Source organism: Poromitra crassiceps (assembly GCF_964638095.1).
Source record: "Poromitra crassiceps genome assembly, chromosome: 22".
Classification (NCBI taxonomy): Eukaryota; Metazoa; Chordata; class Actinopteri; order Beryciformes; family Melamphaidae; genus Poromitra; species Poromitra crassiceps.
In genome coordinates this window covers 6,049,831-6,068,694 of record NC_139647.1, presented here as the reverse complement: position 1 = coordinate 6,068,694, position 18,864 = coordinate 6,049,831, and the positions used below count along the sequence as shown (strand labels likewise).

Here is an 18,864-nt window from a genome sequence, read left to right as displayed (position 1 = left end):
CGATCCCTATTGCATCCCTATTGATTAGTATAGACAAACCTAAAACTGCTTGGGACAGCCACCAATTTTGTTCGTCAAGCTTACCATCCCCGTAGATTTAGCTTTGTCCTTTAGCTTTGTTTCGATTTAGCTTTGTCCTTGGTATTTTGAGCTCTTTCTGTCCAAGCAGCACTTAACCATTTCTGGCTGTTGCGTCTCCCCAGGTTCTGCAGAACGACGTGTTGGCCCACAAGACGACGGTTGAGACGGTGAACAGAGCTGGCAGCGAGCTGGTGGAGTCCAGCGCCGGAGAGGAGGCAGCCGGTCTGCAGACCAAACTCCAGAACCTCAACCTGCGCTGGACGGCCATCGTGGCGAAGACCGAACAGAGGAAGCAGCGACTGGAAAGCGCTCTGCACCAGGTTTGGATGAAAAGATTTTGCACACAAGTCACCGGGGCTCAAGCCTCGTCTCTCCCAGGAGAATCTAGCTGTAGGTTTCATATCGCTACTCGAAGCTATGATTGATTCTTCTGTCCCCAGGCAAGTAAGTCTGTTATGTCCAAGTCGTAAAGTTGCTTTTAGAGGAGAGGCTTCTATCTCCGCTCCCTCCTCATCCCTCTTCCTGCCCCTGCAGGTTCTATTCATAACTTTGACATTTAGTGGGATGCTTTGATGTGAGGGGGATATATGGAATGTAAATAAGACCTGGGTTTGCATCTTTTTATTCTCCGAACCTTAAAAGGATTTTTTTCCCCCGCCCGCCGTGAAACTCATCTGTTTCAGTCTGTCACAGGTTGAGCAGGTTTTCATGGATGAGAGTCAGTTGAGTGTTGTAGAAGATGTTTTGGAAATGAGCCCACACAAAAAAAGGCAAAGTGCCAAATGCAGTCTCGCCAGGTTTGCTCTGCTTTGCTAAAAGAAGGCTTCATGTTTGCGCCCAGTAACTAAATTCAAACTTTTTATTATTATAATTATTATTATTATTATTATTATTATTATTATTATTATTATTATTATTATTATTAATAATTATTTTTAATATATTTTATATTTGAATTATTTTTAGCTTCAGCCCTAAACCCTTTCGGTCAGCCTTATGTATCTTTTGTTTTCTGTTTTTTTCTATTCTGTGAATATTCTTTTCTTTCTGATCGAAATAAACTAAAACTATTATTATTATTATTATTATTATTATTTAATATTATTTTAAGTAATTATTTTTTTATTATACTTATCGAGAAAAAAATCTATATATTTGCAATTGTATGACTCCAGTGTTATCATATTTTGACTAAAAAAGAAGAAGAAGGAAACATGAAACCACAAGTTAAAGGCAACACGGCGTTTGGCTTCTTTTTTCTCACATTTTCAGATGAAAATGTGAATCAATGAGATATCAGTCTTTCTATTTAGACTGCAGACTAAATGAATTAGATCTGTCTTTCTATTTAGACTGCAGCATTCCTCTTGTGACTTGAGAGGAATGAGTGAGTCAGACATCCTCTTCTCTGAGCCCACAGGTTCCTGACAATGTGTGTGTGCGCCACCTTTTGTCCTGACTCAGGTTGTATTGTGTTGCAGGCCCAAGGTTTCCATGGTGAGATAGAAGATCTGCAGCAGTGGCTGAAAGACACAGAACGTCAGCTGTTGGCATCAAAGGCAGTGGGAGGCTTACCAGACACGGCCCGCGAGCAGCTTAACGCCCATCTGGTCTGTATTTAACATGCAGTCTATGCTCTTCAACAAATTATGAAAGGCTGCATGCAGATGGTCTGTATTTAACATGCAGTCTATGCTCTTTAACAATATGAAAGATCACAACAAGGATGCACATCAGATTCTGTACACAATGCCAAGTGCATGAATTACACCCTAAGAAACATAATGCGCTCTATTAGCTATTATTAGAAGAGAATATTCACTGTATATATTTTACTCAATGTAAATTTGATATAAAGCAGCATTGTTGACCAAAAACCTATTACTTTATTGACAATTACATAATAACCTAGAATCAATTCTAGGCTGGGGCTTGGAAGGGCCCAACTATGTCTTTTCTGTGTTTTATCTCAAGTGTGAAAATTAAATCACAGTGCAAAATACACGGCTAGCATCCCTCTGAAAAAGATGCGTCGAGACCGCCAAAGTGTTTCGAATGGAGTTGGTCCGTAATGAATCTATGAATGTTTTTGTCTTTTGTTTTTAGGGGAACCCAGGGTACTAACCCAGGGCACTAAAACAGGGCACTCTCACAGCTAACTCTCTCTCCCCCTGAGGAGCGCCATTAGCAGCTTATTATGGGAACAAAAAGAAGAGAGATTGCTTGGAATTAATCCCTTGGATCAAAATGTGTAACCTAACACTGTAGCACTTCAATGTGTGTGTGTGGGAAAATGTCTGCGATTCTCTCATTCATTCTTTCACCATTTTTGGACTGGATTTGGATATTACTTTGTTTTCACAAAGCCATCAAAATAAAGTGTGATGACAAAGTGTGACACATACAGTAGACAACAAAAATAAGATCATATAAAAGCATTATGTATGTATATATATATATATATATATATATATATATATATATATATATATATATATATATATATATGTATGTATATATATATGTACTAAAGCAGGGGTTCTCAATGTTGGGTCCGGGGACCACCGGGGGTCCTTGAGGGGGTACCAGGGGGTCCCCAGTAAAAAGAAGAATAATTTATTTTCACTATCATTCCATCCATAAGTAACACAATAACAGAATGTATCAACAGAACATATGATTATTTTGGTCATTGGTTTCATACACTTTCTGTGATAAAATATCTAAAAGCAGAAATCTTGTCAGATGGGGGATCGGGATCCTGGGCCAAAATCTTATCAAATGGGGTGTCCATGGTTTAATTTGTGTCAGTTTAGGGGTCCTTCATGTGAAAGAGTTTCAGAACCACAGCTCTAAAGGCTCTAAAGCATTTACAGCACTTGTGTTGATAATTGAATTCATTCACAACAAGATGAAACTTTCAGCTAAAATGTACCATCTGCTCTTGACAAAGCCCCTGTACGAGCATCACCCTCATGTCAACATGTCTTGTCTGTGTTCTTGCAGGAGTTGTGTGGTGCCTTGGAGGTGAAGGAGGAGCTGTACCAGCAGCTGAAGAACAAGGGCCAGCAGCTTCTCAGCATAACCCCCGAGGGTCTGGACAGCAACACGGAGCAGGACCTCGCCAACCTGACCCACAAGTGGGACGCTGTGCAGGCCAAGGTGGCAGAAAGGAAGGTATGGACTTCACTGAGGAGCACGGTCAATCATGCACCGGGCACTGGGCACACGCTGAGTGGTTTACTTTACACTATCAAGATGAAGCATTAAGGCCTAAACATGGTCGTCCGTCCGCCTCGAATTGGAGCTGTCTCGCCATCTGGCGGCGCCAGCGAGCCCTACATGCTCGGACGCCACTACGCCCTCCCTCCTCCCACCCTCCCTCCTCCTGTGGAAGCTCCGTGTGAAAATGGCGGAGATTGTGTGCCAGGCAGTCTGAATGAAATTGAATGTAACGTTCCCAATTCTATGTATTAAATTCTAAAAAACGACCCTCAACATTTGGGAAGGCTAAGCCACACAACTAGTTCGTTATAATCTAACGTCATGCTTTGAAAGGCGACTTTACGACGATGGGCCAAGGCAACGGCCAATCACAACTCTCGTGCAGCTGACGTCACGCACGTATCGTCGGCGCTGAGTCACATTTTCGAGCAGCCCCCGTCAGCCGACGGCGCCCCCTCCCTGTAGGACGGCGCTCCACCCGCCGTCATACGGGGAGGGCGGGGCGAGGCTCTGACGGACGACCATGTTTAGGCCTTTACACGCAATGGTATGGTCTCCCAAGTGGGCGTGGTCACCTCGCCCCCCTGTGATCGTTTACCCCCCGCACGCCCCCATCCCCTGACCTCGTTTTGGACGTGTTGTGACCGACCTAGCAAGCCGACTTGAGCTAGAGATCGTGATTTCCCCAAACGGAATAAATACCATTCCACACATACAGCTGCTGTGCTAACTCAATCTTGTTGTAACCAAGGTATTTGTTGAAATCTCAGTGGACCCCCTCGCTCTTCAGTCATCTCTGTTTTCACTGCTGTAAAGTTGATGAGTCATGACCTCCGCTTTAGATCCCAGTGAGAAAATGCTAAGGTGGCTTTGAAGCTATGAATCTGTATGTGTAAGCCTATAATCCCTGCAGTGGTAATGACTGGTGTAATAAGGCACAGAGGGCTGGCAGGACACAGATGATGTGGTTACAGGACACATGGGATGTGGTTACAGGACACATACAGTAGGATGTGGTTACACAGGACATCACAGCGTAGAGTCATCATGGAACAACAGCTGCCCTGTCTTGTCTGATACGTTGCTATGAATAGATGACCAGTGTTACAACGTGTAGAGGAAATACTATTACAATTTTGTTCCAAGCTAAATGAGTATAAAGGAAATAACAACGCTTGTTCCAAACCATTCGTCAGTCTCTTCTGGATTCTTATTCACTACATTGTCCCTCTGGATAATGTCTTGTTCTTTTTTGTTGATAAATGTAGGACAAATAAATATTCATCACAGTCGCCATTTTGACATGACAGAATAGATCAATCGGTTCTCCCTCGGCTCGTTCTGGGTCGCAAAGAAGCTGTAGAGTTTTGCTTTTACTTCCTGTTTACTCCTACTTTTACTTTGTAACTGTTCCAAGGAAAACAGCTGCTGGTCAATCTTCTAGTTTCATAGACGTGCAGCTGTTGGCCAAATAGTCTGCAGCACTCTGACACTTTTCTAGCCAGCGAAACCAAACGCAGGTTTCTAGCATTAGATCGCTCTAATAATAAATCTTTCAAATATAAATGATTTTGCGATTGCGAGGTGGCCTTGTTACGTGACCCACAATACATGAGGGACATGGAAACCATAAGCCACGTCATGTTGGTAATGTCATTACCTCTGTTTGACTGTCTGTAATATGATCAAGCTCTTCCACTGGACTTCCACTTTTGCTGGTGTTGCCGTGGCAAAACGGATGTTTGTCAGTGATGCAGCCACAGTGGATACATTTGTCTTATTCGATTAAAAGCTCATGTTCTGCTCCAGCAGCAGCCTCTCTAGAGATGCTAACTTCCCCTGTTTAAATACAAGACATGTAGCCTCTCTAGAGATGCTAACTTCCCCTGTTTAAATACAAGACATGTAGCCTCTCTAGAGATGCTAACTTCCCCTGTTTAAATACAAGACATGTAGCCTCTCTAGAGATGCTAACTTCCACTGTTTAAATACAAGACATGTAGCCTCTCTAGAGATGCTAACTTCCCCTGTTTAAATACAAGACATGTAGCCTCTCTAGAGATGCTAACTTCCCCTGTTTAAATACAAGACATGTAGCCTCTCTAGAGATGTTAACTTCCCCTGTTTAAATACAAGACATGTAGCCTCTCTAGAGATGCTAACTTCCCCTGTTTAAATACAAGACATGTGGCCTCTCTAGAGATGCTAACTTCCCCTGTTTAAATACAAGATGCTTCAGCAGCAGCCTCTCTAGAGATGCTAACTTCCCCTGTTTAAATACAAGACATGTGGCCTCTCTAGAGATGCTAACTTCCCCTGTTTAAATACAAGACATGTAGCCTCTCTAGAGATGCTAACTTCCCCTGTTTAAATACAAGACATGTAGCCTCTCTAGAGATGCTAACTTCACCTGTTTAAATACACAAGACATGTGGCCTCTCTAGAGATGCTAACTTCCCCTGTTTAAATACACAAGACATGTGGCCTCTCTAGAGATGCTAACTTCCCCTGTTTAAATACAAGACATGTGGCCTCTCTAGAGATGCTAACTTCCCCTGTTTAAATACAAGACATGTAGCCTCTCTAGAGATGCTAACTTCCCCTGTTTAAATACACAAGACATGTAGCCTCTCTAGAGATGCTAACTTCACCTGTTTAAATACACAAGACATGTAGCCTCTCTAGAGATGCTAACTTCCCCTGTTTAAATACACAATACATGTGGCCTCTCTAGAGATGCTAACTTCCCCTGTTTAAATACAAGACATGTGGCCTCTCTAGAGATGCCAACTTCCCCTGTTTAAATACAAGACATGTAGCCTCTCTAGAGATGCTAACTTCCCCTGTTTAAATACAAGACATGTAGCCTCTCTAGAGATGCTAACTTCACCTGTTTAAATACACAAGACATGTAGCCTCTCTAGAGATGCTAACTTCACCTGTTTAAATACAAGACATGTGGCCTCTCTAGAGATGCTAACTTCCCATGTTTAAATACAAGACATGTGGCCTCTCTAGAGATGCTAACTTCCCCTGTTTAAATACAAGACATGTGGCCTCTCTAGAGATGCTAACTTCCCCTGTTTAAATACAAGACATGTGGCCTCTCTAGAGATGCTAACTTCCCCTGTTTAAATACAAGACATGTAGCCTCTCTAGAGATGCTAACTTCCCCTGTTTAAATACAAGACATGTAGCCTCTCTAGAGATGCTAACTTCCCCTGTTTAAATACAAGACATGTGGCCTCTCTAGAGATGCTAACTTCCCCTGTTTAAATACAAGATGCTTCAGCAGCAGCCTTTCTAGAGATGCTAACTTCCCCTGTTTAAATACAAGACATGTAGCCTCTCTAGAGATGTTAACTTCCCCTGTTTAAATACAAGACATGTAGCCTCTCTAGAGATGCTAACTTCCCCTGTTTAAATACAAGATGCTTCAGCAGCAGCCTTTCTAGAGATGCTAACTTCCCCTGTTTAAATACAAGACATGTAGCCTCTCTAGAGATGCTAACTTCCCCTGTTTAAATACAAGACATGTAGCCTCTCTAGAGATGCTAACTTCCCCTGTTTAAATACAAGACATGTGGCCTCTCTAGAGATGCTAACTTCCCCTGTTTAAATACAAGATGCTTCAGCAGCAGCCTTTCTAGAGATGCTAACTTCCCCTGTTTAAATACAAGACATGTAGCCTCTCTAGAGATGCTAACTTCCCCTGTTTAAATACAAGACATGTAGCCTCTCTAGAGATGCTAACTTCCCCTGTTTAAATACAAGACATGTGGCCTCTCTAGAGATGCTAACTTCCCCTGTTTAAATACAAGATGCTTCAGCAGCAGCCTTTCTAGAGATGCTAACTTCCCCTGTTTAAATACAAGACATGTGGCTCCACTGATGTCTTTCTCTCTCTCTTGATCCCGTGTTGTAGCAACCAAACAAGCTGTGTGCCCCAGCAGCACACTCCTGTCAGATACACATTATGATGCAATGCTATTGTCAAATCAAGATGTCTGCAGTCTGGACCGAGACCAGAGACAACTCAAGGCATCGAGTCAAGTTTATTGATATATATATATATATATATATATATATATATATATATACACACACAGTATATATATATATATATATATATATATATATATATATATATATATATATATATATATATATATATATATGAAACAAAATGCAGACAGATGATGTCCCTGGGCATGGAAGCTGACAGTGACGTGTATGTTGTGTGTCTGTAGGTCAAACTGGAAGAGGCCTTGACTCTGGCCACAGACTTCCACAACTCCCTGCAGGACTTCATCAACTGGTTGACCCAGGCGGAGCAGACGCTGACCATGGTCTCCCCCGCCTCCCTCATCATGGAGACCATCCTGTTTCAGATTGATGAACATAAGGTAATGTGTGTATGGAGACGAGGCTTACTGAGAGTCCAGCACACACAGCCTCTGTGGGGAAGAGGAGGACTGAGGACAAGAACTTGGACTTTTTTCTTGCGTATGCAGGATTGGTTTATGTATACTGTATATACAGTACATTAGGAACTAAGCCACAATGAGAAACAATTTGATTAATTATTAATTATTTTATGTCAATTATGAGTTCTGATCAGGTAGTGGAAAATTGTCAGCTGACATGCTCCAAATAAATTCTATTTACTAGGGCTGGGCAACATTGACAAAATCAAATATCGCAATATTTTTTGACCAAATACCTCAATATCGATATTGCAAGAATATTGTAGGGGTGACTATTGGTGCTTTCACAAAATATCAGTAATGTGGATATAATATCTGTAATGCAGCCTTTAAAACCAGGAAAATACAACACTTATCACAACATTTCAATATCCGAAATCTAAGACGACATCTAGTGTCATATCACAATATCGATATGATATCGGTATGCTGCCCAGCCATAATATTGACATGCTGCTCATGATATTGGTGTGATATTATGCAAATGGCGGGTTATGTTTCCTAACTCACCATTGTGCTTTGCCAACAATGACTTCATGAGTCCATCTGTGTGTGTGCGTGCGTGCATGTGTGTGCGTGCGTGTGTGTGTGCGCGCGTGCGTGCGCGTGTGTGCTGTGTGTGGGGCGGGCAGGTGTTTGTGACGGAGGTGAACTCCCACCGGGAGCACATCATGGAGCTGGACAGGACAGGCACGCAGCTAAAGTACTTCAGCCAGAAGCAGGACGTGGTCCTCATCAAGAACCTGCTGCTCAGCGTGCAGGGCCGCTGGGAGAAGCTGCTCCAGAGGTCTGTGGAGAGAGGCCGCCTGCTGGACGACGCCAGGAAGAGGGCTAAACAGGTACTGTGTCTGGAGAGACAGCTTCTATTTATACCAGAACTCAAAATGGTTGACACAGTGTTCATGTCTTCATCTGAACGTTAAACAGGACAGCTCAAAGTGGTTGACACAGCGTTCATGTCTTCACCCTGCATTAGTTCCATGAAACCTGGAGTAAGCTGATGGAATGGCTGGATGAGTCTGAGAAGACTCTGGACACGGAGGTGGAAATAGCCAACGATCCCGACAAAATCAAGACGCAGCTATCCCAGCACAAGGTGAGCGAGCCTCAGCTTATCGCCCTCTAGTGGCAAAACAATGAAAGTTCAAGGTGTTCGAGCCCAAAAAGAATGTAATTTCGGCAATTTTTTAAGCTATGATATAACTAGTGTTAGTTAGAGTGATAGGACCGGAAGTGGCAGGGCAGCCTAATGTCATGAGGGAAGTATTGTGTGCATAGAGCCTATTCCCAATGAAGTATTGTGTGCATAGAGCCTATTCCCAATGAAAAGCTCTTGGTTCCTAAGGCTACGCAGCAGAAAATGTAGAGTTTTATCAATCCACTATTTTCTAAAGCAAATGGCTATTTGCTATTTAGCTGCCCAGTTATACAGTACAGTATGTATATATGATACAGTACAGTATGTATATATGATACAGTACAGTATGTATATATTCTACAGTACAGTATGTATATATGATACAGTACAGTATGTATATATTCTACAGTACAGTATGTATATATGATACAGTACAGTATGTATATATGATACAGTACACTATGTATATATGATACAGTACAGTATGTATATATGATACAGTACAGTATGTATATGATACAGTACAATATGTATATATGATACAGTACAGTATGTGGTGCAGATGCAGTAGTGATCACGTCTCCATATGAACAAACGCAGGAGTTCCAGAGAGCTCTGGGCAGCAAACACTCGGTGTACGACACCACGGCTCGCACGGGCCGCGCCCTGAAGGACAAGACGTGTCTGCAGGACGACACGCAGAGGCTGGACCACATGCTGAGCGAACTGAGGGACAAGTGGGACACCGTCTGTGGCAAGTCAGTCGAGAGGTAAGGACACGACTTCCCACATCTCTTCCCACATGGTTTAGTCGCTAGTGATACTCAACTCGCGGCCGATATAGCGCCCAGTGCCCCGCCGAACATTCACAATGAAAACTAACGTTAAATAAAGTTTGACTGAGCTCCAGCTAAATGTTTAAATCTCGCCGCCCACAGGCACTTACTGTATATGTACTTAACTTAACCTAACTAACTATCATGTGTGTACCGTGTACCGGAACCACTGTCTTAGTTTGCCATTTAGCCTACCAATCGTGGTCACGGTTATTTACTGGAGACATGGTAAGACTCAGCTTTCTCTCTTCATGATTTGTACTCTCTTGCAGACAAAACAAGCTTGAGGAGAACCTGCTGTTCTCCGGCCAGTTCACTGACGCCCTGCAGGCTCTGATTGACTGGCTGTACAAAGTGGAACCTCAGCTGGCTGAGGACCAGCCGCTGCATGGAGACATCGACCTGGTCCTCAACCTGATCGACAACCACAAGGTAGAAAACACCATCAGATACTGCTGCAACTTTCTCCCACAATGTTCCACTTTGAAGTTCAGCCTTCAAATAGCTCTACAGTGAAAGCTTCAAAAACAGGTTCTTGTATGTGAAGACCGCCCTTTTCCATTCAGTATTCATTGTTCTTCATCACAATAGCAAACAAAGAACGCTCAAACCACATTCAAACCACATTAAAGTTGGAAGAGAAATTCAAACAACGTTCCTTCGCTTTAGAAAAAGGGCACGATCCTTGTGCCTTTTCCATTGAGAACCAGAAGCTGTCACCTCACAACTTGATTTTCACTTTGAGAAACATGTCGAAGAGTCTGTCTGAGAGAGCAAAGTCAAAAAGATTCTAACCCCTACATTAAATTAAAAAAAAAAAAAAAATTAGTTTGGGGGAAAAGTAAAATGAAATTTGACAAAATAAAAAGGATTTAAATATATAGTAGTATATATTGTGTGTGGTGTATTGACTGTTGGCTGGTGTGGTTGCTCTCTGCAGGCCTTCCAGAAGGAGTTGGGGAAGAGGACAGTGAGCGTTCAGGCACTCAAACGTTCAGCCAGGGAGCTGATGGACAGCAGCCGTGAGGACGCGTCCTGGGTCAAGGTGCAGATGCAGGAGCTGAGCACCCGCTGGGAGACCGTGTGCACGCGCTCAGTGTCCAAGCAGGCGCGGCTGGAGCAGGCCCTCTGTCAGGTACCTGAACAATCCATGGCTTTCAGTCGCCAAACGTTTGGGCCGCCGTCTTGAGGACACACTTTTTAGTACTTGCTTAAGTCTATGGGAGGACTGTTCAAACCATGCCCTCTTTAAACTCTAACTAGTCTCATACTGTGTACTACAAACTGCATTCAAACTTTAAACGGGTCACCACTTATAGTACTTTATTACTCTCGTTCAGCTTTTTGATACCTTTTGTACATTTTGGGAAATCGCAGTTTAAAGCACCTACGAGCAAGAGTTTCGATTGTTATTAAACAGTCTAAATTGAATATCGATGCCTCACATCTTACCTCTAATAATAGACGAGACCAACCCCGAGTAGTCTCGCTTGAACGCAGAGTGAATCGGCCAGTGTTGTCTGGATGATTAGTCCGCCGGAAGACAGACACAGACTCTATAATCATCAAGAGAGCAATCTCCGATTCACACGGCTTTGGTCTCAGCTACTATTATAGGTACGATGTGATGCAGCAATATTACATTTAGACTGTTTAATAACAATCGAAAATCTTGCTCGTAGCTGCTTTAAGTTTTATACTTTTTTCAACCTTTATAATGGGAGATTATGGAGCCAGCCTAGAGTGTGTGATGTCACAATTCACTCTACCAAACTTTACAGGCTGCACTACTAAATGTCACATTTTAAAACTGTGGCAGTTCACACAACTTGAACACAATATGCATATTATTATACATCAAACCCTTTATTAGCTACTTTTGATCTCACTCCCAATGTCAAGTCAAAATGCAAGCGATGCAATGTATCGTTTTTGATATTAACGTTTGTTTGACACTAGTGTTCCACTCGATTTCCAATTGCGCATGGGCATCTTGTTGTTTCAAATTGGTCCTCAAGATGGCGCCGCAACAGTTGTTTCATGTCACCTGAAATCCATGCATAGGTAGAGATACAACACCAAGCTAAACGTGGTACCTGTCCTCTGGCTGCAGGCGGAGGAGTTTCACTCCACAGTTCACATCCTGTTGGAGTGGCTGGCCGAGGCGGAGCAGACTCTACGCTTCCATGGCACCCTGCCTGATGATGAGGAGGCCCTGCGGGCGCTGATAGAGCTACACAAGGCAAGCAATACACATGCATTCTTTTCTGCTGAAGTATTCTGATTATTAAGGAGAAACAGTTAAAACTCAGTTCACCCTGACTGGGATTCGGCAAATCTGGCATGTCTGTCAGTGTAGTAATGCCATACATCATTTTCCATGCCAAAGCCTCAATGTCTCAATGTCTTAGCTATGATTTCATCAGCTTGTAATCACTTTTCTTAGCGCCAATGTTGCAACAGCGAGCTATTGGCAAACGTAAACTAATTTCTATTTTCTCTTATTTAATCTAAAGGAGTTCATGAAGAAACAGGAGGAGAAGAGAGTGGGTCTGAACAAGGCAACCAGTATGGGGGAGGCCATCTTGACCATCTGCCATCCAGACTCCATCACGACCATCAAACACTGGAACACCATCATTAAAGCTCGCTTTGAGGAGGTCAGTTCACAGTACTGCACATGCCTGTGTGTTGTATCATACCCACGGGTCAAAGGTCAAAGCCTGCTTTGAGGAGGTGCAAATGTGTAGCTTCAACATCGCATTTCCACTAAGAAATTACATACTTAGAGAGCGTGTCCTGACTCTAAATGCTGTCTGTGTGTAACGTTGTACTGTAGGTGCGGGCATAGGTGTGGCAGCACCAACAGCGTCTGGCCTCTAAATGCTGTCTGTGTGTAACGTTGTACTGTAGGTGCGGGCGTAGGTGTGCCAGCACCAACAGCGTCTGGCCTCTAAATGCTGTCTGTGTGTAACGTTGTAGGTGCAGGTGTGGGCGGGGCAGCCTCTAAATGTGCTGTCTGTGTGTAACGTTGTAGGTGCAGGCGTGGGCGCGGCAGCACCAGCAGCGTCTGGCTGTGGCGCTCAGCGAGCTGCAGGCTACCCAGGAGCTGCTGGAGGGGCTGCTGACCTGGCTGCACTGGGCCCAGACCAACCTCAACGAGAAGGACAAGGAGGCACTGCCGCAGGAGATGGAGGAGGTCAAAAGCCTCATAGCCGAACACCAGGTACAGCGAGGTCCTTTTCCAGGTTTTACATCACGCCCTGATCTTTTTCATCCGCAGACGGCAGTGTTATAATACTCCCGTCCAGGACTTCACTTCATTCATTCATTCATTCATTCATTCATTCATTCATTCATTCATTCATTCATTTATTTATTTATTTATTTATTTATTTATTTATTTTTTATTGTAATAAACCCTACTAATTTGCCATAAGATATAGATAGCTATATTAATAGAGTGACATTATTAAATGTCTTATAAGGGCAGGCTACATGTGGATTCACACTCATGTTCAGTAACTCTGGACTGGGACTCAGGTAACTGGGGACTCGGGTAACGGGGACTTGATTTGCACTCTTCTTTGGTGACTTGGACTGGAACACTGGGGACTAGAGACTCGACTCAGACTTGAGATATAGTGACTTGATTGCAACACTGGCATAATGCTGCTCTGACCATCTTTAAAGTGTGCTTATCAGGACTGTCTTTCTCTGGCTTTCTGTGCTTAGAGCCCGACCCTCAGAGTGCACGATACAAACCAGAAGCATGCTTGTTGTTTTTACCCTGCAGGCGTTCATGGAGGAAATGACCAGGAAGCAACCAGATGTTGACAAAATCACAAAGACGCACAAAAGGAAGGCTATGCTGGAGCCCCCGATCCAGTCTCAGATCCCCGTGCTCGACAAAGGAAGACCTGGAAGTACGTATGCCACAAAGCCCGGCCGGTACAGACCCTGACCCCAGCCATCTGGCCCAGCGTCCAGCCAGTGCAGGCTGACGCAACATCCTCATCTTGTCCTTATTACTCCATTACAGTACAGGAGTGATGTCATCCCTAAGGAGTGATGTCATCCCTAAGGAGTGATGTCATCCCTAAGCTGTTCCTCTGTTGTATTTCTAGCCTGATATCAGACTGAATTGTCAACTCGTTACACTCATTTCCATCTTCTAGTCTGAGATTTCTCTCTGTTATTTCCATGATGGGAATCCCATCTGGGAATTATATTTTCCCTAACCAATTACGAGAGACCAAACGGATCCGCCTGAATATAATGTTAGTTAAATGCCTTCAAAGCAGAGGGCTGTTTGGATTTCTAACTAAGTGGTTCTTTTAATCGATTTCAAACAGCCTCGATAACAGTGTGGTTCTCTCATTTATGGCGGCCGCCATTGTTGCTCCTCAGCGCACTTGACAACCGCTCGACGATGGCATTAGTTCCGCCCGTTGCGCTGTTTATTGATGCCGATTGGCTAATCGTTAGTCCCCCTCACTGCTCATTGGCTACTCATTCTGTCAAACGAGGAAAAGGTATTTGCATATCACGATGCCAGATCAGAAGCAGGCAGCCAAAACTCAACTCATTGGAGAGGGTGGATTCGCAGTGTGTACCTAGGCAATTGTATTTGTGTTCTGAGACGGTTTATGTTTTTCACTCGTAGGAAAACGCTCTCCCACACAAGCCATGTACCAGTCAGCCACACAGCCTCCCATCGAGACCAAGAACCCCCAGGTCAACCTGCTGGTCAGCAAGTGGCAGCAGGTGTGGCTGCTGGCTTTGGACCGGAGGAGGAAACTCAATGATGCCTTGGACGGCCTGGAGGAGGTAATCCAGCAGCCATTTTGAACACAAACTTGGTCACAGTATTCTGACTTTCACCAGGTCCAAACCTCCTCACAGAGCGGTGCTCTCCTGGTCAGACATGTTGTCCTTTATTTCATCTGTCCAGTTGAAGGAGTTTGCCAACTTTGACTTCGACGTGTGGCGGAAGCGCTACATGCGCTGGATGAACCACAAGAAGTCTCGTGTCATGGACTTCTTCAGACGCATCGACAAGGATCAAGATGGCAAGGTGACCCGAGAGGAGTTCATAGAGGGCATCCTCTCCTCCAGTAAGTATGCTACATGTGGCCTATGCCTACAACTGCACTGCATAGACCCCAGCTTCTATACAACTACACTGCATAGACCCCAGGTTCTAACTGCACTGCATAGACCCCAGGCTCTATACAACTGCACTGCATAGACCCCAGGCTCTATACAACTGCACTGCAGAGACCCCAGGCTCTATACAACTGCACTGCATAGACCCCAGGCTCTATACAACTACACTGCAGATACCCCAGGCTCTATACAACTACACTGCAGATACCCCAGGCTCTATACAACTGCACTGCATAGACCCCAGGCTCTATACAACTGCACTGCATAGACCCCAGGCTCTATACAACTGCACTGCAGAGACCCCAGGCTCTATACAACTGCACTGCAGAGACCCCAGGCTCTATACAACTACACTGCAGATACCCCAGGCTCTATACAACTGCACTGCATAGACCCCAGGCTCTATACAACTGCACTGCATAGACCCCAGGCTCTATACAACTACACTGCATAGACCCCAGGCTCTATACAACTGCACTGCATAGACCCCAGGCTCTATACAACTGCACTGCATAGACCCCAGGGTCTATACAACTGCACTGCATAGACCCCAGGCTCTATACAACTGCACTGCATAGACCCCAGGCTCTATACAACTGCACTGCATAGACCCCAGGCTCTATACAACTGCACTGCATAGACCCCAGGGTCTATACAACGGCACTGAATAGACCCCAGGCTCTATACAACTGCACTGCATAGACCCCAGGCTCTATACAACTGCACTGCATAGACCCCATGCTCTATACAACTGCACTGCATAGACCCCAGGGTCTATACAACTGCACTGCATAGACCCCAGGCTCTATACAACTGCACTGCATAGACCCCAGGCTCTATACAACTGCACTGCATAGACCCCATGCTCTATACAACTGCACTGCATAGACCCCAGGGTCTATACAACTGCACTGCATAGACCCCATGCTCTATACAACTGCACTGCATAGACCCCAGGGTCTATACAACTGCACTGCATAGACCCCAGGCTCTATACAACTACACTGCATAGACCCCAGGCTTTATACAACTACACTGCATAGACCCCAGGCTCTATACAACTGCACTGCATAGACCCCAGGCTCTATACAACTACACTGCATAGACCCCAGGCTCTATACAACTACACTGCATAGACCCCAGGCTCTATACAACTACACTGCATAGACCCCAGGCTCACTGCTTTATTTTTCTGCCACTTCCAAGAATTCCCGACCAGCCGCCTGGAGATGAGCGCAGTGGCGGACATCTTTGACAGAGACGGCGACGGCTACATCGACTACTACGAGTTTGTGGCAGCTCTCCATCCCAACAAAGACGCCTACAAACCGCTGACCGACGCAGACAAAATCGAAGATGAGGTGATGTGAAGCATCTTGACTGGTGAAGCCTGACAGATCACCTGCTTTGTATACTTTGTGCTTAAACAAAGTGCTCTTTGTTTTGTAGGTCACACGTCAAGTGGCAAAATGCAAATGTCCAAAACGATTCCAAGTCGAGCAAATTGGTGCCAACAAATATCGGGTAAGGAGATTTTAACCTGTTCAAATTACGGTAGTCACTTTTTAGCGAGAGCCAAGTCATGTTTCAACAAATACAAGCGATGCCATGATGCATGTGAAATGTTTTCAATGTTGAAGTAGCTCTGTTTCACGTGAAACTCCTTTCTATGAATCACAGACAAAGGTAAAAAGTGTTTCTTGAATGAAAGTGTCATCATAAATACATGCTAAGAAGCCTAACATATTTCTTCCTGTTGTTCTTCACACGACCAGTTCTACCTTGGAAACCAGGTACATATGAACGCCCTCTGCTTTTCCTTCACTCCATGTGGTTCTTCTGTGCCTTATCCAGGCCTGTGTCCTGTTCCCATTGACCACGTTTGCTTTCCAATTAACATTCTCGGCCCAGAGTCCTGGCCGGTGTTTACAGACTGGAACTCACAAGTAGATCAATGATCTCTTGCCAGTTGAAGGAATAATACAAAGAATGGCTAATCAATAATCATAATCATAATCATAATAACATTCATAATCCTAATAATCATTATAATAATAATATAGGGCTAAGATGCCTTTTTGCTGCACCAAGATATTATTTGAATGAAACCCACAGTACCCAGTCGGGACATAAATGGCACATAATTTGTCTTAAGATGACAAAATGAAGCATTTAACAATAACACAAAGGAGAAAACAACAAAAGGGGCAGTACAAAGTTAGATGTAAATCGCTTTGAGAGTTTTTAGATTTGGACATGTCTGCTTTTGAGTTTCAGAAAATATAATGCGACTGTACCAATACCATTCCAGTACATGTTTTTATTTATTTAATTGAGCTGCTGGGCAGTGTGGGAAAAATAACGCTTTTATATGTGCTTGTCTTTGCCGCTTCAGTTTTGATGGGAATGATTTAGCTCAACATTGGCTGACATTTCTTCTGTTCCACACTGACACTGTTCATGTCTTTGTTTTCAAAGTGCAGCAGCCTTATGGATACTTTGCTTATTGACTCAACATGTTTTGAGAACTTGCATGTGTGGCAGCTAGTCGATGTGTATGTTTGGGTGCTTTCTGAAGCTCGTTGTCGTGGGAGGTGCCTGGTGGTGAGATGGGTTTAGGGGGCGGGGCATAGTGGTGATGTGTAACTGTCTGCATTAGTTTGTGCTGATTGTATTTTTGACACAACAATGAACTGAAATCATTCTTTTAACAGTTCGGTCTGGTTCACTGCTTACATGACTCCTTAATCGGCGACGAGACAATAGCAAACAGGGAAAATCAAAATCTTGCCCCTCACCTACACGTTGACGTTATGGAAAGCTGTATTCTGGTAATTCTGGTTATTCTTCAGCTGTTTCTTGTTGCCTCCTCCTCAGATCATAACTCCATCACCTTTTACTGTACTTGATCACACAAATCACCAGTGGCATTCAATCATTTTGAAAATCATAAGCAGAGTGCAAGATCTTTCTGCCAGTTCAAGAGACACTGACTGTTAACTAGGCAGCACCTGCTGGAGGCTCATCAGTGTGTTGTCGGTCATGTCGTCTGCGTGTCACTGTGGTGGACTAGAGAGAAATGACTTGAACCATTCCTCATGTTGTTCTCCGTGTCTCATTGGAGCCGCATTGGTTCTGCATCGCTGTCAATGCATCCTCTGACTATTTGATTCATAGTGGTAGAAGAGTGCAACAACGTGCTGGATTGCAGGAGATTGCTGTATGTCTGTTCGATCAGTGTATCATTTATTGATGTGCATTGATTTTATTTTTTATTATATTTTATTTTTTATTGACAAAAAGCATGCGGCTGTGATCGTTGTGTGTCAATTTTGTTGTTTGTTGTCTTAAGGCCCGTGGTCATATCCAACTGGCTGACCTCTGTCACTAATCAACTCATAAAGCTTCGCCATTCACCTCCATTACAAAAGCTTATTGTAATGATTTTCAATGATGTTCAATATGCATGCAAATATGTGTTTGATGGTATATTTAAAGCCTCTTAGTATCTCATGTGGTTTGGTAAGGTTAAGGCAAATCGTGATACAATAGTGCCTCCTGGTGGTATGATGATGTGCCTTCGGTTGATGTCAAACTACCTGTGCATGGCATACTGCTAACTGAACGTAACTGAGGCCAGACAGAGCTGTGATAAAATCAAACATTACCACCTTGAAGGAGATTAGTTGAGATCATACCTCTATCTTCAAAAATTAAATTAAATCGATTACACTGATTTTACCTCTCATCAGGCAACTTTGTAACATTTACCAAGTTGATAATACCATTGCAGGAAACAAAAATGTTGCTATTACATACAGCTTTATAAATAATGCATTTGCACAAATTCAGACTTCTATTAAGGTCTTAACAGACACCAAAGTCTTGAATAATGATTCGATATTTGGCAATGGAGCAAAAACAATTA

General features: G+C 43.7%; 1 protein-coding gene across 1 annotated transcript in view; it reads left to right on the top strand.

Annotated features, from left to right (window-relative positions):
- Nucleotides 1-18,864, top strand: part of dst (dystonin) — a gene marked incomplete at its 5' end in the record, with an annotated part of 175,313 nt that overhangs the window by 149,096 nt on the left and 7,353 nt on the right. The window contains 18 exons of the mRNA XM_083658481.1: nucleotides 204-401; nucleotides 1,563-1,691; nucleotides 3,088-3,258; nucleotides 7,557-7,712; nucleotides 8,426-8,632; nucleotides 8,770-8,889; nucleotides 9,532-9,701; nucleotides 10,040-10,199; nucleotides 10,708-10,902; nucleotides 11,881-12,009; nucleotides 12,284-12,427; nucleotides 12,805-12,993; nucleotides 13,564-13,693; nucleotides 14,434-14,597; nucleotides 14,722-14,884; nucleotides 16,143-16,297; nucleotides 16,386-16,460; nucleotides 16,712-16,729. Of these exons, the coding sequence (XP_083514607.1) occupies nucleotides 204-401; nucleotides 1,563-1,691; nucleotides 3,088-3,258; nucleotides 7,557-7,712; nucleotides 8,426-8,632; nucleotides 8,770-8,889; nucleotides 9,532-9,701; nucleotides 10,040-10,199; nucleotides 10,708-10,902; nucleotides 11,881-12,009; nucleotides 12,284-12,427; nucleotides 12,805-12,993; nucleotides 13,564-13,693; nucleotides 14,434-14,597; nucleotides 14,722-14,884; nucleotides 16,143-16,297; nucleotides 16,386-16,460; nucleotides 16,712-16,729 (2,673 nt within the window). The remainder of the gene's footprint in view (nucleotides 1-203; nucleotides 402-1,562; nucleotides 1,692-3,087; nucleotides 3,259-7,556; nucleotides 7,713-8,425; nucleotides 8,633-8,769; nucleotides 8,890-9,531; nucleotides 9,702-10,039; nucleotides 10,200-10,707; nucleotides 10,903-11,880; nucleotides 12,010-12,283; nucleotides 12,428-12,804; nucleotides 12,994-13,563; nucleotides 13,694-14,433; nucleotides 14,598-14,721; nucleotides 14,885-16,142; nucleotides 16,298-16,385; nucleotides 16,461-16,711; nucleotides 16,730-18,864) is intronic.